We start from the raw sequence: 22,085 nt of genomic DNA, 5'->3' as shown, positions 1-22,085 counted from the left end.
GATACAACAGGATACCTCAACAATTATTCAGCTTATTCTTATTTATTATTTTAAAGCCTTCCCATCAGCCTCACTGCACTGAGAGTGTGCAGTGTACAAAAGCTAAAATAACACTGAGGAGGAAACTAAATATAACAGAAATGTGAAGGGAAATTAAAAATAAAGTAGACGTGGTGGAAAAATAATCGCAGGTGCTCACCGAGCACTTCCCCATTCGGCTGTACTTCCTCCCACTCTCAGTCACAGCGTAGATGTAGATGTAGTTGTCGTGGGAGCCAATGGCCAGGAAGTTCCCATCTAATAAAAAAGTTATAATATTAGTAAGCAAACAAACAGAAACTTTTTTTGTAATTCTTATCACAGGTTTAAAACCCAACATATTCCAATATTCCTGGTCATCTCAGTAAGTAATAAAATTACTTAAACTACTCAAATTTTAATTTACAATTTTGTGCTATTGTTTTGTTGTTCTGTGTTTGCTAACATTGTAAGGTCACTTTAGTGCCCTGTGTCAAAATGGTGCCAGGTCTGCATATAAAATTCCAGTTCCATGACTCACAAAACACAGCATGTATTTGCATATTTGTTGTGCATTCAGAGAGTGGATATAATAAATATATTTCAATACATACATTTCCGAGGTCTAAAATACGTTGGCCTAGCTTAGTACTACTTACTAAGAGCCAGGGCCTCAGGTGAAACCTAGCGGCTAGGCTAGGTTAGTGCTAACAAGCGTAACTATAGACGTGCATTAGAAAAGTGAGAGGTGAAAATAGCCAAGTTAAAATGACATATGATATTTTAAACAAACAAACAAACAAACACTGAAGCATTATTTAACCTTTTTCTTAATAGTTTTAAAATTGGTGCGGCAATAACTAAATAGTTTTAAAATTGGTGCGGCAATAAAACAGCAGACAAGACACAGTCAGCTTTTATTTCGATACCTGGGCTGTAGCGCACGACAGACAGCTGTTCGTTCCCATCTGTGTGAACCGTCACTAAATCCTTGGAGTCCGTATCCAACACCAGCCACCTGTACAGTCAGAAACAGACTCTAATTGGTTTAGACCTGTATCACAAACAAACTATTTGCTGTGACTTCTAAAAAAAATCCGAAACTGGTTTGAACCAAGAGATTTTATCTGATGTAAACTTTACCGTCCTGTCTGTGTTCCAATGGCAACGACAGCTCCACTTGGATGGAAACCTGCTGATTGGGCAGCATCCTATTATAACAAAAAATATATATATTTTATATTGTAAAACACTAGGGTAGATGACGATGAACTTTTAATCTTCCAAAACCAACGTGAATTACTTACCAAAAAATATATATATTATATTGGAGAACACTAGGTGACGATAAACCTTTAATTTTTCTATCTTCCAAAACCAACGTGAATTACTTACATCAATCGACATACGCAACTGCAGGAGCATTTAATTTGTTAGCAGATATGTATTGCCCTTAACTGACCATAGGGGGCAGTGTTGTTCCATTATAATACCTCCATGTTCTTGGTCCAGATGAGCTCATGTGTAGTGGAGTGCCACAGGCTGACCTGCCTGTCATACCCACAGGTGAGGAACTGGGGCTTCATTGGATGAACAGCCAGACCCCACAGTTCATCAGTATGTCCCTGGAGAGAAGACGGGAAGAAAGAGGAGACATATTTATATTTGGTCATTGTGTAGGAAGAAAGAGACATATTTATATTTGGTCATTGTGTTAATCAGCGTTCTTTAGCTTTAAACTATAAAATTGTCCTAAGTTGTCCAGACTTTATCACAAAGACAAGGTCATTTATTTCAGGGAAAATTCCAACATACAGTAATATGTTTGCACCCACCTGTGTAATAGGCACAAACTCTCCCTCCAAACTGCCTCGCAGGACAAAGTTCTTGGTAGTACCGATTATCACTGTCTCCCCTCTGCCCTCTGCTATAGTCCTGATGGGACCAAACAGCTCTGGCACCTGTGGACATAAAACAGTGGTCGTGTAATGAAGCTGTTTACCTGAAATCCAGTGTTTGACAACAACAAGCTAAGCTAGCTCATCTTAAAAATGTCCTTCATACTCCTGCTTAAACAGAGAGAGTGGAGTAGAATAGAGTTTTCGTGATTCTTCTTTTCAATTTTTTCTCACCTCCACTGTTTGTATCTGTTGGTAGCTTCCGTCCCAGGAAATTAGTCTGCGATCTTTACCTCCGGAAACCAGCGTTCCGTTCCTCAACATGCTGAGGGCAAAGATGCTGCCCTCATGAGCCCCCGGAATGACGTGGCTGATACGATTAGTCCCTGAATGACAGAGATGGGGTGAGACAGTTGGGAATGATCAGGCGGACACAAAGGTCGGAAGAGAGAAGACAAACCACCGTGGGGTGATCAGTAGATGAACCTGAGATGCTGGTTTTCTTCTCAGAATAACAGTTACTTATTCTGTCCTTGGTGATTTCTTATTGTCTAACATTTTCGACGCAAAGGGAAATTATTGGGTTTTTGGGCAAACAATATTTTTTTGTAAACAGATCTTTTTTTAACTCTTTTAATAATATGAACCGATACAATAGAATACAAACATGAAACAACACAATGCAATGTGTTACCATGAGATATGATTCAATGCGATACGATACGACGTGATGCGATACAATGTGATATAATACGAGGTGGTGCGATATGACGTCATCCGATGTGACATGATACAACACAATACATACGTTATGATACAACAGATACAATATGATGTTGAACGATACAATGTTTCAATTTGGAAAAGATTGTGAAACAAAAACGTTATGTAACATGGTCAGTTGAAGAAAGTGGAGATAAACAACTTAATGGAAAGAATGTCCAACTGAACTTCACAAAAAACTGCATAGGTCCTAGAGTATGTTAGAAAATATGTAGTTTAATGGGTCTAAAGTTTGATATTTTTAGTGCTAAATCTAAAAATATTGAAACTGGTGCAAGGACATTACTGCACAGAAAGAACAGCAGACTCTTACAGTGCAGAATGTCAGTGGTAGCATCAGGCTTTGGGATTGTTTGCCTTCAGTATAAGGAACCATAGTAGTATCAAATATTAGTGTAATACATGTCATTTTAACAGGAAGACATAGCATTTTATATTAATATATATATATATTTTTTGTACTTTTCCTCATATTGTATCCAACAGAAACAGCATCAGTGACATGAGGAACAGTGTGTGATGTACCTTTTCCCCACACCAGGATGTTCCCACTGGAGTCTCCAGTTATAGCGTCTCCATTTTCCGCAAAGGTCACACACAACACAAACTTAGGCTTCTCCTGTTTCTGCAAGACCAGAGCATACATGTTTATATATAACTAGGTATGGAATTACATCGCAACCCAGTCTTTCACAATGAGAAAATGTAAAATTCAAACTTTATTATAGTACTATATGGAAAGCAGTAATCGACTCACCTCGAACAGGCCTTGCTTTTTGACCAGCATTCCTTTCTCCAGGTTCCAGAAATAGAGATGAGACTTGCCACAGGTGACAACGATGTTACTGTCTGTTGGGTGAAAGTCTGCAGCGAACACTGACTCATTAGAGCACTGAAACACAAGACATTAGTTCAGTTGTCAACGAGTTGGAAATTATTTTTATATTTTTTTCACAGTATAAATTTCATTGGTATGTTTTTTTTAGAACCAGAAAACCTGCGTCATACCTTAACCTCAGCCATTCGCTCTTCTCTTTGCCAATCCCAAACGGAAAGCGTATGATCGTTGGAGTCGTCTACAACACACAGCCAGTTTCCTCCATTCTCACATAGAGGAAAATCATACAGTAATCAACTTAAACAGTGTCAAAAATGACAGACGCTAAGTCAAAAATCACCTCAGGATTTTTCTTACCGACTTGGAGAAAGACAGACAGACCAGACCTCGGTCAAAGAAGCCTGAACCCAGAACATGGAGGGTGTTGAGGCTGACGGAGTCCCAAATACGAACATGAGGAGCAAGATGCTGTAAAAAAAAACCATAAACAGCACTAATACCACACCAGGAGGCACACCAAGTCATCAGTACAACTATTAGAGGATACAGAGACTTGAAACTTTTTCATTTTGACAAAGCGACTCATTACAGAGACATTCCCTTAGATATGGTGTTATAGGCCTAGACCGCTGAAGAAGATCCCATACTGCACTGAGCAATTCTTTCTATTAATTACTTCAGTTCATAAACACTATAGTGCATAGTAGTATAGTGTATATGTTTATACCCTGTTGAAAAAATGAAAATAAAAAAGCTATATCTCTTATTTATTTATTTGTTATTTGCGAATTAAAACTTTGGGTTTTCGGAATTTCAAATAGCTGGAGCTTAGTCAAAATCTGTTTTAGAGCTTAAATAATTTGTTAAGGTTATTTAAGTTAGTAAAAATGTTATAAAATCTGATGTTTGCTGTGATTTCAAAATAATTTACAGATCAAAACACAAAGATACAACGATAAAACAAAAGTAAAGCAAAAGCACTTTCTGGAACTAAAACATTTGTTATTGACTTTATTATTTCATGAAAAATAAACTCAAGATATACCTCACGTTCTCCTGTTTATGTGTTTCTTTTATAAAGTTTATTTCGAGACAAAATGATTTTTTGCCAAGAAGTATAAAACAGAGTTGCTCTCAAGTGCACATAATTCACTGAATCTGATTGAACTCAGTGTTTCACTGATCACTCTGGTCATTGAGCAGAACCTCTGACATCCCTGAGTGAACATCACAGACACTGACGCAGTAATCACTCAGGAGCTGGAAGACGAGGAGAGACATCACTTACTTTTCCATCTGAAGAGGTTCCCGCCACCTGCCCGGTTGCTATGGTGATTTTATCAGGGTGGACGGCCAGGCTGGGGGAAAAATGGACATGAAAGCCTTTAAAGGTCCATTTCAACATCAATAAATGGAATGAAAGACTTTAAAGGTCCATTTCAACATCAATAAAAAAACCATTTGAATAAAGATGAGCAAGGCCACGTTTAGTAACTATGGTAATCAGTATGGATACAGCACTGCTCTGAGTCAGCTAAAGCAGTGGTCCCCAAAGTAGGGGGCATGTACCCTTCGAAGATGCAGACCTATTGTTGGGTTTGGGGTACTGCAAGGCAAAGTAATTAGTACTAAGATATTAAAAAAAATCAGAAGGTTACTACATTCATCACCAGTTTTAAGGAATTTCAGTGTTTTGAATTGAATTATGAAACAATAGCTGTGAATGTGTCCATATCGAGATGGTTTGTTAACCAAGAGGAGTTTCACTCAATGAAATACTCAGATGTACATTTCAGTACAAAACTCCACTGATAAACACTTGTGTGAAGCCAACACTTGACCTTTCCAGGTGTGACCTCTGGTTTAATCCATCCTCTAATCTGCGATATGCTGATTAGTCCTGAACGTTTGCTGACCTCAGCATGTAATCACACACAGCAGTGATGTGATCAACTGAGCAGCAGAGCATGAGGTTCTCTCCTCATTCATTACTGCTGTGTGAAGTGAGTGTGTGTCTGTGACAGACGCCTGTGAAACTGTGATTTCAGACACATGTGATTTGTTTGGGTTTTTTTTTTTTTACCATTTGATGTCATCTGTGTGTCCGGTGTAGTGTCTCTGCAGCTGCTCGTCCACGTTGTACAGGACGACCACTGAGGCGATGAAGTACACGGTTTCTCCAGTGGGTAGAAGGTAAAGGTTGGAGCGACAGTCTCGACCGCGGTATCCGTAGCTGGAGGTCAGCGGGGTCAGGGAATGAAACAAAAACTGGACTGAAGGTGAAGCAGGGTCAGTAAATATTAAAAAGATAATTATTTGTGGATTGAACCACATGTTGAAGGAGTGGGCAGTGCTCTTGCCTTACAGCAGTACTACTCAAATAGTGGGGCGGGCCCCTGTGGGGGGCGTGGTGAGGTGAGAGGCTTCCAATGGAATATGGCACACTGGACATAAATGTACCACTGTGCCACAATGCTTGAATGATAACAAGCCTCCAGCCACTAGGTGGCAGCAACTCATACAGTGGTTTGTACAGATAAAAATACAGTGTTCTTCTCTATATTGTGGTTCTCCTTTCGCTCCCGCAGTACATCGCAGATTTTTTAATCCGCTCTGTGGAAATTTCGCTATATCGCATTTTTTTACGCGAATTTTCTTTTTTAATTTCCAATATTTTCATTATTTTCATGATACAAAACATTTTATAACCTAAAAAAATGTAACAGCAAAAATATTTTGCAGATTGGCTCATGCATCATAGCATCTCTCAGTATTGTCCACTGCCTTACAGCATAAAGATTACCAGTTCAATTCCCACTCTTTCTTTATAGTGTCTTCACACGCCTTTCACCCCCCACCTTTTTCCAATGCCAGTTTGTACACTTTACAGAACCAGCCTTTATTCTACCTAACATCCCAGTGACCACCACTGTGTATGGTCTTTTGCCTGTTTTGACCTTTGACCCTGTCTTTATGATTTTGTGTCTCAGTTTTGTTCTGACTGCTTCTTTGTATTTCGACTCGCTTGATGCTTGATCTCCTCACCGCGACTCGACATGAACTTTTGCATTTCGCACCTTGTTAACCTTTGTCATTTCAACGTGAACTTTTGCACCTTGTTAACCTTTGTCATTTCAACACATTGACTCTTCACATTAATCTCAGCCCACGTCTCTTTTCATCAGTGCCTGTTTGTGGCGAGCGACAGCGAGAATATTCTACCTCAGATTGTATCTGTTTCTTGGACTATTATTTTCTTACTGTTACTGAATTTCTGTTGAAGTGAAGAACACCCACATACTGTATGAGACAAAAATACATACACCTGGCAGAAGCTTCTAGATGACAGTTTGAAATCTGTGCAGCCACAGGCTGCAGGTTCATATCTATGATGTTTTTACAGCAGGGTCCGGAGTTAGCCGGAGCTCAGGACAAAAATCCCTCTGAAATATCTCCACTTGAATTCAAATTCAAATTCACACACAGTGAAAGGATACACCCAGTCCAGCTTGAGTTTGTTGCTGGGCAGCTCAGCTCTGGCCTCCAGGCAGTAGCCGTCCACTTGGTCCCTGGGCATGAACATGGTGATGGGACGACCCTTCAAAAACATTTTGACATAACCTTCCTCTAAAAAGAGCAGAAAAAAAAGAGATCAATACAAATATTAAATACTTAAATAAACACGAGTGTTGTTGATTTTTGTCTTTGGCAGAGAGAGAAGAGAGTGATGTTGTTAGTGATGTTGATAATGGGATTAGAACACAATGACTTTGAACAGACAAATGAGATTTTCTGGTTGATGTTTATTAGTCAACTCAGACACATACTTTGGACAGAAAACACAGAATTAAATACTTTATGGAAAAAAAATACTTCTTCAGAAACTTCCTCAACTCGTAAATATTCAGATCACAACAGAGGTTAAACTGACATAAAGTGCTGACTCAAGCAAAAAAACAAAAACAAATTCAAGCTTTGATAAATCGAGAAAAAGCTAATGAGAAAAAGCTCATGAATTAAACACATGCTACCAGTGGAAAAAGCTAATGAGAAAAAACTCATGAATTAAACACATGCTACCAGTGAAAATAAACATCATGCAAGTGCGAAACACACAACCTGAACTTGAAGAGTATTTTGAAGTTCATTTGAAGAAAAAAATTACAGTTAACTATGTTTTTAGTTGAATTATTTACTGGGGGATTCTACAAAGCGTAGAATTTACGTTTTTGTACTTCTTTGTATGTATGGCCTAAACTAGTAACAGATTTGGAAATAATGACTGGGAGATTTACTGGGGCTGTATTGGGTGGGGGTGTCAAGAGGAGAGTAGCAGGAAAAACTCCCCGACTTCCTCAACTGGAGGTTCACACCCGGGGGTTTTCTGATTGGTGGAACCTTGTTGGTCCCACCTCTTCTCACTGCCCCAACTTTAGAGCTTTCTGAAGTTGGTTTGGTGCTGGAAGCCGAACCAACAGTTGCAGCTGTGCCCATCCTGGTTTGTTTGGCCGAGCGGCCGAGGTTAATCTGTACGGTGACTATGATGCAGGTGGAGAAAAGAGCAGGAGGTGGAGAAGGTGTGGGGACCAGTCAGAGGGGAGAAGGAAGCAGGAAGAAGGTTCAAACATGTAAAGATCCGGAGAGGTTTTTTTTATTATTATTATAGAAAAAATGTTTTTGCTGTTTGACCCTCAAATTTTGGCCAATCAGAGCAGATAGTTGTCTGGGTCAGGTCTCTCTCTCCATTATCTGAATTAGCTTTTATTTGTATTTATTTTTAAATGGGTAATAAAGGAATATATAAATAATAATATAAAAATATATATAATAATGAAATACAAACTTTTATTGAAAAAATACTAAAGAAAACACAAATCTATTTAGTGTAATCCCTTGCCTATATATATATACGTATATATACACATATATATGTATGTATCTGTATATGTGTATTATGGCATGCCGTTCAAGAAAGTAATATTTGAATATATTAAATGAAACTTTATATATATTGAATTAAAATTTAAATATATTGAATGAAACTTGACATCTTCAAAGCTGCCGCCATCTTGTATTTCAAGTAAAATACCATAACTAATTTTGCGTTTCATTCAATATATTCAAGGATTCATTTCCTTAACGGCACATCATAATATGTATATATTATATATATATATATATACACACACACACACACACACACACATATATAACGTATATATATACATGTGTATATACTGTATATATAGATATATATACACACATACATGTATATATATACACATATATATAGATATAATCTTTAAAATATTTAAACAGTCCAATAGCTGCAGCACATCCTTATTTACATAAAGACTCTTCTTTTTCAATTAGTGACTACAATATTTAAGGACACTGATACGAACACATGTTCCTTAAAGGGACAGAGCACCACTGGCCCTCAATGCTGACATTATCATTGAAGTATTTCCTAATGATCCAGGTGGGTAAAAATCCCAGTGAGAAAACTGAGTGAACATCAACACTAGACACAAGTGAGCCTGCAGTCACAGCTCTAAGAACACTCAGGACTACGGGCAGTACAGAACTACACAAAAAGATGAAGCTCTGAGCTGCGTGGGAAAACTACAGGCCAAAAAAAAAAATTAAGTACCCTCTTTAGAAAAAGAGTACTGCGTGTGTTTGTCTGGAACCAAGGACGATAATTAAAGGCAGCGGCAAAGCTCCTCTCTCAGTATCCGAGCAGGAAAGTTCAGAGCTGCAAACTGCGAGTGCCTCGAAGAAAGTGAGTGTTGAGAATCTTTGTGTGGTTACTGTGGCGACTAAAGTGAGGCTGTAGGCAAACAGACACACGTCTGACGAAGCCGCGGCCTCGTCCACGGCGGATCAGCATGTGTGGAGACACACAAGTGAACTGCAAACACTGCAAACACACTCTGAGGCTGCGGTCGGTGCAGGTTAGTTGGACAGTGTGTGTGTGTGTTTATGTTAGTTCAATATCAAAACAGTTAAGGGGAGGCCAACTATCAAACACACACACACACACACACACACTTCTTGAACACACTCCTGCCCCAGTCTGAACAGCTCTCTGATCATCACACTGATGGAAATAATGCAAAATTATTTTAAAAAAAAAGTTGATGTGGAAATAAAAGAAAAAAAGAAGAATAAGAGTAATAACTTGTTAAAAAATGATTAGCAGTGATCAGAGAGCTGAGGAGGTCGTGGGGCGTCAGAGGAGTGGGAGTGGGGGGGGGGGTCCTACCTTTGCAGTGGGTCACACGTCGCATCCCTTTTAGAGTTCACAGAAAAAAACACACAAGCACCAGGTGAGGAAGGTGAGGAGAGTCATGGCTGCTCAACCTCTGGTTTGTCCTGAGTCCTGAGGCCTCATGGTTATAAAAGAATGGACGCAGGTCGTCTGACTGTCTGTGTGATTATACGTGGAAATGTACTTTTCTGGTGACTTAGACGAGTATGTTGTTGTATGAAAGTATAAAAAATGACATTTGACTTTGCAAACAAACCTAGATTGATAATGTCATTTTAGACAAGAGGATACACCAACCACTGGGTCGAGGACCCGTACCGGGCCAAAGATCATGTGATACTGGGCCACACACAAGGAATACTATATATATATTTTTAAATTAGTATGAACGGTATTTTTGTTCTTTTCTATTTAAATTAATTATATATAAAATTATAAAAATAGAAGTGAAAAATAAGGGTTTTTTATATTTATATTATATATACACATATATAAGCAAATGTATTGTGTGTTTTTATGTGCGTGGCCTGCCCTTATACATATATTTGATATATTATGATATATTTGAACAATATGGCAATTATTACAATTTCAAAAATATCCTCCTTAAAGACTCAGATCAGTGAGTGACTTTTTTTACATCTTCAATAATTGAACCAGACCAGACAGTGACTGGTGTCAGAAGGAACCAGGTGTGGAGACAGTTCCATTTTCACAAAAATCAATAGCAGACTGGAGTCGGGAACTCTCGTCAATACTGGTCTGATTTCAGTCTGTGTCACCGCCTTCTTTAATGATTTTTAGATCGAATAAAAAAAAAAAATATAACGAGACTTTCTTCTTGTCAGAGAAAAGTGTTTGGAGATGAATGACATTTTTTGCAAACGAAAGGAATTTGAGCAGGATATTTAAAAATGCTGAATGGCACAAATGCAGGTGAGATTTGTATGACTATTTACTCAGATTAATATTGATTCACATTTATCAGGATTCATCATGGTCATAGATAATCACAATTAATCATGATTAATTAAGAGAAATCACCATTCTTAAATATGACTGTATTTGGTTCCAACCCAAGGACCGGGACATCCTGTTCTTATTTGTCGTGAATCAGCCATAGATTTACTTAGAGCAAAAAATAAATACATAATTAAAAATGTAATTGAAGGAATAGAGACAAAAAACAGAGGATATTACAGGATGTTAGGGTGTCTTGGTTACAGACCACGTGACAAAGTGAGTGGTTAAAGGATGGATCATGATAAAGGATGGATTACACTTGACATTTATTCAACAATAATCCCAAACACATGTCCAACAGTGACTGTGTGTGTGTGTGTGTGTGTGTGTGTGTGGTCCATGCTTTGAGTTCCTAGTTTGTACTTTGTAGTTCATGCCTCATCTGGTTTATGTGATGAAGGGAGTTTTTGTTGTTTTTGTCTTTGTATGAATAAACCTGCTGCACCTGAAAAGTCTCTCTGCGACTGCATTAGGGTCCTGCCTGCCATGTCTACACGTGACACTGTGTCCATTTTGTGGTTAAAAGTCAGAGAAATATACTTTTTTTTGGTAGGTTTACTTTTGATCACAGTAAAATACTACACCAATAAGTTCCTGAAAAAATCTCCAAAAAAAATGTTTCTCGAAAAATGCACAAATTTGTCTTTAAATACTTAGCTATGTTCATTTCTGTGTGTGTGTGTGTGTGTGTGAGTGAGAGATGGCTCTGAGTGTGTTGTTTTATATCACAGCTGCAGGGCCTGCTGATGAAGACCACTGGTTCTTACCTGCGTTAAACACTGGATCCCTCTGTTTGCTGCAGAGTAAATGAGTAAAAACACACACACTGTCAGTCTCACTCAGAACCAACCAAATCTGCTCATATGAAAGTCATTTATGCTGTTTTCTTTTTTTTTTTTTTGAATGAGTCAAGCTACATCGACTGTGTCGGAGCTGGTGTTTGGCACCGAACGGGAAAAATCCAATCATCATTAGGGCAGTTATGTCCGTGTTACCTGTCACTTCTCTTTCCACTGGAGTTGCTGCCCGTCGACCCGGCTCGAGTCCTGTTTCCCTTGGAGTCTCCTGAATCTTTCCTTGACAGTGTTCCCACGTGTTCGTTTGAGTTGGCTCTCCTCACAGTGCTGCTGAGAGAGGGAGGAAGGGAGAGAGGGAGAGAGAGAGAGGAGGGGAAGAGGCAGAAAAAGCAGGTCATAAAACAACCTGACTCCGCTTTTCTTTTAAAATCCAAAAAAACTTATTTTTAAAAATGCTCTGAGGGAAGATATTCCTGTTTGATGATTGACATCAGACGTGTCATAACACGGCGTTACCTACGACTACGGCTGTGTGAGTGGGAAAAGAAAACACTGTCCACATGACTGCTTCATCCTCTGTTTACCAACACAGGGTTCAGTGTAGAGCAGACCAGCGCTGATCTGCATAACGGTGCAAGGGACTGTCTGCCAATTCACAACAATGAAAACGCTCCATCAGCACTTCAGTGGCCAGTGGGCACCGTCAGCTAATCCACCCTGAGGGAGGGAAGTCTATTCACGTCCAAACAGTGTCCACTGGCAGTGAGCCCCGCAGGACGGGCATCAGATATGTACCAGAGAGGATAAAAGGGAGGGGGGCGGGGGGGGCAGAGAGAGAGAGGGAGACTGTTGTTTGCTGTGGTGTCCCATGAGGAAACACAGTAATTGGGCCACTGGGTATTAGGGGAGTCTGTTGTGCGTATGTCGGCACTAATGTGTTTGTTACTAATCTGTTGTTGGCACTAATCACAGATACACACAATCAGCTGACGCACACGTGGAAAAAAAAAAGGAAAAAAAAGTTTAAATAACTAACTAAAATAAAACAAAAAAAAACAATAAATGACTAGAAAATAGAAAATAAAATCATATTTTTTGTTTTTAAAAATAATTCTGTTGAACTAGGGTTAAGAAGCAACATTTGACTTTCAATTGTTAATTTTTATTGAATTTTTGTTTATTGTTACATTTGTCAGTTTCAAGTTATTTTAGTGACAATTTTGAATTTAACAACTTTTTCCACCCACGTAGACAGAACCGGAAATCAACCACATTAATAGAATTAAGTGATTTAACCAGATGAAGTAAATATATTAAAATGTGTTTGTCTTCCAGTGACAGATGTCATGGATGAGGATGATGTTACTGTGAGTTAACACTGATGGTGGCTGTCGCTCTCACCTGAGGGGCAGATAGAGAAATGTGGAGGTTTGAGACATATAGGACAACCTGGACAAACTGGACATCACAGAGTAGATGGACAGGACATAAACAGGATGTTACATCACAACAGGAAGCACAAGTTTCACTCAGACTTACAGGACAGGAATGGTTGGGACAAACAAACGAGCCGAGCTCAGAAGTTGACATTTGTTTAACGCTGGTTCTTAACGCATCTGATGACGGATGAGCCTTGAAGTTGATCTCTGATAAATCCACTCCTACCCAGAACCCATCTGTACCTCGGCCTGCACACACCACCACTGCTTTACTTCTGTGACCGGCTATGTGTTACACACTTTTATTAGATTGCCTTTGCAACTTTTTCTTCGGCAACTTTCCCAAACTTTCCCAAACATTTTTGACCATGCGCGACCTCCTCTATCTCAAAGAGGTTGACACACACCCAATTCAAACAATATAAAAATATTAAATATATATATATCGCAACTAGTGTTCTTATAAAGACAGTATGTTTAAGCATACTTAAATGCCCAGAACACACACACATACATACATAGATATACATACACATACATATATAAATATGTATAAAATATTATATAAATATATAATATATATCCATATATAGCCTGCATTTGTTTCACATATTATATATAATAAAATATTTATTTACACATCTTCACTTCAAACTGCAGACCCCCTAGTGGCAGTTCGCACACACCACACTTGCCTTACATGTATGTTTCCACTGACCTTCATTGTCAACAACACAAATGCAGGATAAATGTGTGAGCGCTGTGTAAACTTGGTCACGTGACATCAGTACTTCTCCACTGAGACTCTGTTACTCTGCAACAACAACAACCTCATTCACAAACATGTCGCAGCGACGGCATCAATGATGCTACTCCCATTAGAAAACACTTTTATTTTAAACCGCCACAATCTGTCCACATCTGAAGCTGTTGGGAGTTTTCTCCGCTGCGTTCTTAAGTAGAGAATTATTTATCCTGTCGTTGGGTAACCATCCTTAGAGACATAAATAAAAAACTTGGAGAGAACACGAGGAGAGACAACTTCAGGCTGGGGCAGATCCCTGCTGTCTGCTCTGCTTGATCTGAATATGGTAATGTGTTGGCAGTGATAGGGGAGATTGATAACATGTGCCAGACATACATGTATGAACACAAACTGTTTCTCTGCTAATCCACTGTGTTTCATGTCACTGCTGACCAATGAAAAGCCACGTGTGATGATTTATGGCAGGAACATAAAACCAGGTGCATCATCAGGAACTGGTGGCTTTGAGTTATTTTGTTTTATTTATACCATGTGATGTTTTCAGCGTGCTCACCTCTTGTTAGTCAGAGTGCTGGTGTCCTTTCTGGATCCAGGTCCAGACGGAGAGGGCAGAGTGCCTTTCTTTGGTAGGACCGTCCCGTTGTTCACTGAGGGTCTTAATGGCAGAGTGGCCATCATTGGTCTGGCTGGAAAGGTCAAAGGTTGAGAAAAGAAAACTCAGGTAAATCCAGTATGTTGATCTATTACAGTGGTTCTCAATTATATATATATACATATATATATATATATATATATATATATTTTGTTATTTCTATTTTTATTTTTTTTTTTCTCTTGTGGCTCGGTACAAAATAACCTCAGATGACCCAATGCCTCGTACCAGTCCAAGGCCCTAACTCTCACCTCTCTATGGGATTTAGCAACAAGAGTTAGTCCAGGGTCACAATAATAAATTCTCACTGCAACTTCGTCTCACCTGATTAAATTTCAATAGATAATACTTCCTCCAAGACAGAGACAGTCTCAATCACAAACTTTCTCTCTCTCTCTCTCTCATACACACACACACACTCTCCTTGTTATGCCCTGTTATCTTTCAAACAGTCATTTCACAGCAGGGGCAGATTGCGCTTGTAATTTTGTTAGCATGTTAAAGAAGATGAATGTGTGTCTGTATTCATACACACTGCTGCCCCGCAGCTACAAGAGCAGAAACAATGATTGAGAGCGGCTCAGGGTGTGAATCATCAGCCTCCAGCTCCACCATCAAAACAAAAGTCAATCCATCCACAGAAACACAAACTGGCAGCAGCTCTCATCCAATCAAACACTGCAGAAGTTTCAGGCATCAAATGCACATTCGTCAACATAAGACCCAGGGATGAGACACAGGGTGTAGTACATGTGCACACTTCATCCAGCCGGAGGGAGAGGATTTAAAAGGATTAGCAGTAGCACAGCACAGTGATTTCAAAGAAATTAAATTATAGAGTTCCTAAAAAGGCAAACATGCATGAGGCAAAAAATTATACAGGTTTTGGGTTCTGTTCAGATTTGATTTGTTCAGATTTAAGCTATTCACTTCATAAAAATGCTTGTGCTTGTTTAATAGCACACCTGATAGTAGCGCTGCACTTATCAACACATTCATTTCAACATGTTAGCTTTTCATTAGCACTGTACGTCAAAGCTCGTCAAAATTATTAGTTATTGTTATAAGTGGCTTAGAATCTGTCTATGGTTTGACTAAAGTTAAGCCAAAAATGCAAATACAGGCAGAGCTAAGGCTAAAGGCTAGGCAAAATGAAGGGTAAAAAGGTACAATGAACGTTAGCTAACAGCTGGCTAAAAGTAAAATTAAAAAGGCAGTATTTTGCAAATTAAGTATTAAATCTTGCTTAAACATAAGTGAAATTTAAACCCAGGAAGTCTTAAAAGTTAAAAATTCAAAACTGGTAAGTCTTAAAATGAGAATACCTCAAATTTGTTAAAAACATTGAAGAAAATGAAAAAGATAGTCAAAGAAAAAGCTAACAGTGAGTGAATGGGATTTTACAGAAACCTATAGAACATCTGGACATTACTTAAATTAAAAGTTTAAAACTAGATTCCCAACCCGAGCTGCTCTTTTGACTATAAGGGAACTGGTACTGATCCTGAGAGTGTCTGCTTACTGTCACAATGTTGGAATAGTTAACTATTAACGCTAATAACGCACCGTTAGCATAAAGCCGTTAGATTCACAGTGTGTTATTTACAACAGTGTTTAAATCAACTCCTCGTCTCAGTGCTCAGATCACAGTGTTGACCTTTGGGACCGTAAAAGTGACAGTTAGTGTTTGTCTGCTGGTGAAATACAACACGATAAACAACAGCGCACAGACAACAGTCAGTGGAATGTTCAGCTGTGGTTAGCGCAGACACAGTGCACAGTCAGCCTACCTGACTTCACAGCACTGCTGTCTGCTGAGGGAGACTTTGTCGTCGAAGCAGGGTCTGGACATGTGACACATTTACAACATAACACACGTAACGACATAACACGGCCCAGAGAGGAGGGGACGGGGCGTGGACACCGAGACAGCCGAGGACAGGGAGAGGTCAAGATGGAAAGTGGGTCACTGAAGGTCCAGTGTGAGAGAAATAATGAGACGCATTCACACATTTATGTCACTTGAAGGTTTCACTGATTATGTGGTTCCCAAAGTGGGGGGCGGGCCCCTCCAAGGGAAGTTGAGTTATTCCCGGGGGTCTCAGCAGGACATATGAATTTCATTTAATTTGTGCCATAGCTGTGGAAACCGCACTGAGCTGTAATTGAATTCCCTTTGTTGAACGGTAATAAGCAGTGGATTGTTGAAGCAGTAGCTACAAACTATATAAAATAGTTCTACCTGCAACAGAAGAAAAAGGTTTTGAAACCACGACTCTGGTCTAACGGGCTGACACTGACCAAATTAAATCCACCTCAAACTCTCTGTAGCAGGAACTGCATCTGCATGAATGTAATTTGATTGGCTGGCTCCCAGGCTGAAGTACAGTATAATGAATGCGCAAACTTGAGCTTTTTTCAACTTTTTTTGCATAAAATGCTGGGAAATAACCCAGTCCTCCCCACAGTGTTCTCTCCTACACATTTTGCAGTCAAAAAATTCCAGGTATTTCAGCAGAGGGTACCATAGTGACTGTGTACGTTCTCCATCCTCTGGTACTAATCTCACACAGTGCACCACTCCTCACTACAGCGTGTATTTCTCAATTAGCGTATTATCTGGACTATAAGTCGAACCAGCCAGCCAGAGTGCCCCCTGGCGGCTGTCAGTGTGAAAATAACAAATGTAAAATTATATATTTTAATATATAAGCCGCACCTGAGTATAAGTCGCACACACAGCCAAAGAATGGAAAAAAATAGTGCGACTTATAGTCCGAAACAAACGGTAAACATACTTCCAATCTTTCTGTTTTTGCATCTGAATAATTGATTTACATTGTTGGACAGAAAACTTTCATCAACTGCTGCATTAACATGACAGTGTGAGATCGCAGCCTCGGTGGAACCAAGACTCTTTCCTAAAGTAGGTTCATTTCAGAGCTATAAAAACAACCTGTCATTTCTATGAACTCCTCCACACTGTGACACACACTTGCTAAATTGTATCCATGCCACCCAGCTGCTACACACTGGACCTGTAACTATAGAAACTGGAGATGTCAAAATGACTTTTAATGAAGCTATGTTGATGAAGCTACATGTTACCTTTGGTCGGCCCTCTGCGTGACCCCATGGCCTGCTGCTCCTCTGATAGGTTGAGTCTGCGGACCACGTCGGCCAGAGCCGACTTCAGCAGCTGAATCTCGTCCTCCTGCATTTGGACCCTCTGCTCCAGGGAGGCGATGCGGTCAGTGACGTCCATGCTGCTGGCTGCTGACGCACTGTCATCTAAAGGAATACAGAGTGTAGAAGGTTACACAGATGTCACGCCGGACATTTAAGACCTGAAGGGGGCGATAACCTTATATTTATGGGCATGGGCGCTAACAGGAATTCTGGGCCACATAAAAGGATATGACAATGGGGCCCTATGTAACACACCCAATATAATGAATATACCGTATGTAATGTAATGTAATTTTTTGTTCGTTATTTTCACACCGACAGCCGCTAGAGGGCACTCTAGCTGGCTGGTGCGACTCTGGACCAATTTATAGTCCGGAAAATACAGTAATTCTGTAATTCAGTTGCTGTCATCTCTGAAGACAAGGATCAGTAACTGTAATAGAAGGAATTTTAATGTTTTTGCTTTTTTTTTTCTTTGTTCATTTTCCAGGAGATCATTAAAATAGAAAATCATTAAAATATTCAATAAAAGGGAGCTGGAATAGAAAGCAGAACTCTCTATCTAATAAACAAGCTCACCCCATGAGTCTCCACGCATTACTCATTGACCCCTTGACCTTTGCTCGTCAGTTATTATCCAGGTTTCTATGTCTTCCTGTTCGGAGTTTGAGTTTAAATGAACTTAACTCATTATTTCCACTCTGCACCTGACACAGAGAGGCCAGGCCCTTGACACTGGGGTCTACTTCATTAATGACACACACACACATTCACACACACACACACGGAGGCTACACAGAATTGCTCCTTTGATGCCACAGCAGTTTGATGAAATATTAATGTAAATCTCTGCTGTGTTTCCCTGCAGACTTGCAATAAAAGTCTGATGCATTATGCATTAGAGAGCAGGCAGCTGGTGACGAGAGCGATCTGTGCTGAGTTCTAAACCCCGACGGCGTGTCTGACTTCAGTGAATTTTGTGCAACTGTTAGACTATCAGCTTCAGTAATATGAAGACGACCGATCCACCATCCGCCAAAAGAAACGATGTGATAAAAAGACAGAGGAATACATTAGAAAATCTTCATGGAGCAAAACCTAACAACACATGCCTGTCTAGTTGAAGATGACGCTGTTATACTCACAGGAATTGAAGAAAGACACACAGAAAGATTTCCTTTAACAGATCTGAGTCTTCTTTTTTTCTTTTTTAGATTTTTAACTACAATAGTTACATTGAAGGCAAGCACCACACAAAATTTGGACAAATTTGGATAAAATATTGCATCTAGTTACTGAACTAATTTTTAGATTTTTTAGATTTTTAACTACAACAGTTACATTGAAGGCAAGCACCACATAAAAATTGGACAAACTAAAATATTGCATCTAGTTACTGAACTAATGATTGACATGTTTAAACAATATTTTGATATTTTACAGACAAAAATCTTGATATTTACAGATCAAATCCTGGGTTATCCTGAATTATGTCAGTTTTATTGAACAATTATGGTTATGAATATTAATTATACTGACCTATTTTAGCTTTTCAGTATTTATTTGGCCAGAATTAGCATCATTTTGACCAAAGCCCAGCCAAAATCGTCATTGTTCTGAAGTCGAGTATGATCCCGAAAAAACCAGACTCATAATATAAAATCAAAAACTTAATTTGGTTTTCAAACATAAACCCCTCTTTTGACGTCTATGCGCCAGTGCTGCTGCAAACGTCCTCTTGTACAAACAAACTAATTTGACCTTAAATATTTTATTTCACCCACATGTTGCCAAACTACACACACACGTTACACACTTTAGTAAATGTTTTCACCACTGAGAAAAATCCCTGTAACCCTTCACTTGCTTATACAACTCACATTAACAAAATGCTAATTGCGTCCGTGTCGATGTAAACAACACTTCTGCTTCGAGTTTCCACAAGAGCAGAATCCCACGAGGTTCATTTAAATATAAATGGTCCAACAAGTGGAAAAAGCAATTTTCACGCGTTTGTTTATGAATGAACAAAATCCATTAGTGAGCCCCGTCCTCTGCCTGTTACCCTGCAGTGAATTGTTTAGGAGAGCCAGGAGACTGCGACAAAAGAATTATCATAATTAGCCAGCAGAGTTGGCTCCTCGATGTTGTAGCTAAAACTGTGGTCTGAACAGATTCAGACCGACCCTTTTTAACAAGAACAAGAAACTGATTTTTTTTTTTAAAGTTTTTTTTAAGCTACTGCACCACAGAACTCTAACTACACACAATTTTGACACAAAAACTGACAGTCGGATTATGTAACACATTTCTACCTTACAGTTTCTTCCAAAAATTGCCCTTCTGTAATCCAGTTCCCAAACTGTTTCTGCAGCGCCCCCTTTTGTAGACCATTGTCAAGCCCTCCACTGTAATTTCTAAAAATGTTTTTTTTTCTTCACTGACTAAAGGAAAAAAAAAAACTAAATAGTACATTTTGCCCAGTTTGGCACATATAAAAAATACTAATGCGAGAGAATAACTCCATGCCCCCCATTTTGAGAACCACCATGATCACACACTAATGTGGCCCAATGGTGGCAGCAGTGGCCTTCAGCCCAATAGAGTTTAGACCTGCTCTCTAAATGACTTAAATTAATTAGTTCAGGTGAATTCTATTAATTATTAATAAACTCCACTTGATCAAAGTGTCACTTAAGAAAAAAAAGGAAATTTATTTGGTCACTTGACAACAAACCCTCTGTGACTCATCTGTGCCTTCTGGCCCGTTCTTTGGTAACGATTAGTCAGACATGACAGAGTCATTCTTTCATTTGATTGGTTGTTGCCCGATCAGCAGCATTACATCATCTGCATTCATTTTCTGGCCACAAATTCAATATTCATCAGGAATAATGGATGTTTCTCATCAGTAGTCCTGAAACCAACGTCCAACTTTTTGTCTTCAGTGACGGCAGTGTCTTGTTAGCGGTAATTGTTTCATTTTAGAGGATGAATAATGGACGTGAAGCTGAGGAGGGGAGGTGAAACCAGAGTGTAAATGTTTTTCAGTACATTTCAGCTCTGAAATTGGCGGGAAGCGATAAACAAATCATCAGAATTGACCAAATTCACCAACATTCTTACATCAGTAAGATAACTTCTATTATGGCTAAAATATCAGCAGGTAACAGGCAACGTTTGTACTGCAGGCGAACGTGAATAAAATCTGATGTTTTTACCCACATCTGCCTCCTATCTGATTTTTAAAATGTTTTATCCCAAAAATCATATCGCAGAAAAATATCAAAGTTTAGCAACAAGCGATGTCCAGTCTGAACGTCTGAACGTAGCATCAGATGTTGAGGTCGATTAGTGACGTGCCGATGGTCACTCTATCTGCACTCTAATCAGTCCAAGAGATCACATAACGACATCAACTATATAACTATAAAGTTTATATTAGTGTTTCTGCAGAAACAAAACATAATAAAAATATATATTATATTGTTAACTTCCTGCTCACCTGAGATGCACTCTCCCCAGTATTCCCTGTTCGTGTGCACATTCAAATGAGGTTCACAGAGTGAACATCTGGAGATAAAGCTTCTATTATCTGTTCAGCATCTGCGGAGCGTCTGCTCCCAGCACTGACGCTGTGACACCGTCAGCCTCCGAAGAACAATGACCGACTGTCACTGATGCCACTGCACAGCTCTGCTCTGACAGTTTACCGCCTGTCGCCCAGCTCCGGGGTGACTCAATGTCCAGCATCAACATTCACAGGCGGGGATGGAAACCAGAACAGACCGGACAAGTTGGCCTTTTAGTTTTATGTAGAAAAAAAATCACACTATTTCCATCTGTTAAACTGGTATTTAAGGCAATGGCAGCCATGACACGAGACGAGGCCTCAGACGGTACAACAAGAGTGGACAAACTTCTCTGTTCTCCACTACAGATGCAGAGTGAAGCTGTGAATAAATGTGTGTTTGTAGCATATATACTATACAGTATACAGTGGACCCCCTAGATACGAGTTTAATCTGTTTCGCAGCAGCGCATGTTTGTCGACCCACTCCATGTCTCAATTGGTTTTTCTCCATTAAATTCCACCCCCCAGAAATAAACTATTAATGAATTAATGATTAAATTAAAATCCCCCTCCCTATCTAAATATCAAAAACATAGATATAAACAAATATATTAATAATATAAAATAATAATTAATATTAATGTTTTAAAACTGGGTAAATGAACCAAGCAAGGGACAGTGAGCCATAGGAGCAGGAATATATATATATGTGTATATATGTATATGTATATATAAAATCCTTCTCCTGTGCTTACATATATACCCATATATATACATATATGTATATATATACAGTATGTATATGTATATATATATATATATCTCTATGACTTT

The 22,085-nt window shown here is 39.1% G+C and overlaps 1 protein-coding gene across 1 annotated transcript in view; it reads right to left on the bottom strand.

Annotated features, from left to right (window-relative positions):
• eml1 (EMAP like 1) overlaps positions 1 to 22,085 on the bottom strand; it is a 40,099-nt gene that overhangs the window by 3,617 nt on the left and 14,397 nt on the right. The window contains exons 2-21 of the mRNA XM_025059765.1: positions 17,597 to 17,779; positions 16,279 to 16,332; positions 14,390 to 14,522; positions 13,033 to 13,089; positions 11,830 to 11,958; positions 11,602 to 11,630; positions 9,806 to 9,832; positions 7,035 to 7,164; positions 5,621 to 5,770; positions 4,826 to 4,895; positions 3,895 to 4,005; positions 3,708 to 3,803; positions 3,457 to 3,591; positions 3,225 to 3,324; positions 2,151 to 2,302; positions 1,854 to 1,979; positions 1,512 to 1,643; positions 1,162 to 1,229; positions 948 to 1,036; positions 200 to 297 (exon numbers count right to left, since the gene is read on the bottom strand). Coding sequence (XP_024915533.1) covers positions 200 to 297; positions 948 to 1,036; positions 1,162 to 1,229; positions 1,512 to 1,643; positions 1,854 to 1,979; positions 2,151 to 2,302; positions 3,225 to 3,324; positions 3,457 to 3,591; positions 3,708 to 3,803; positions 3,895 to 4,005; positions 4,826 to 4,895; positions 5,621 to 5,770; positions 7,035 to 7,164; positions 9,806 to 9,832; positions 11,602 to 11,630; positions 11,830 to 11,958; positions 13,033 to 13,089; positions 14,390 to 14,522; positions 16,279 to 16,332; positions 17,597 to 17,779 — 2,069 coding nt within the window. The remainder of the gene's footprint in view (positions 1 to 199; positions 298 to 947; positions 1,037 to 1,161; positions 1,230 to 1,511; positions 1,644 to 1,853; positions 1,980 to 2,150; positions 2,303 to 3,224; positions 3,325 to 3,456; positions 3,592 to 3,707; positions 3,804 to 3,894; positions 4,006 to 4,825; positions 4,896 to 5,620; positions 5,771 to 7,034; positions 7,165 to 9,805; positions 9,833 to 11,601; positions 11,631 to 11,829; positions 11,959 to 13,032; positions 13,090 to 14,389; positions 14,523 to 16,278; positions 16,333 to 17,596; positions 17,780 to 22,085) is intronic.

Source organism: Cynoglossus semilaevis, chromosome 1 (genome assembly GCF_000523025.1).
Source record: "Cynoglossus semilaevis isolate Cse_v1.0 chromosome 1, Cse_v1.0, whole genome shotgun sequence".
In the NCBI taxonomy this organism is placed as follows: domain Eukaryota; kingdom Metazoa; phylum Chordata; class Actinopteri; order Pleuronectiformes; family Cynoglossidae; genus Cynoglossus; species Cynoglossus semilaevis.
The sequence above is the reverse complement of the archived record's forward strand: the minus strand, read 5'-3'. Positions and strand labels throughout refer to the sequence as shown.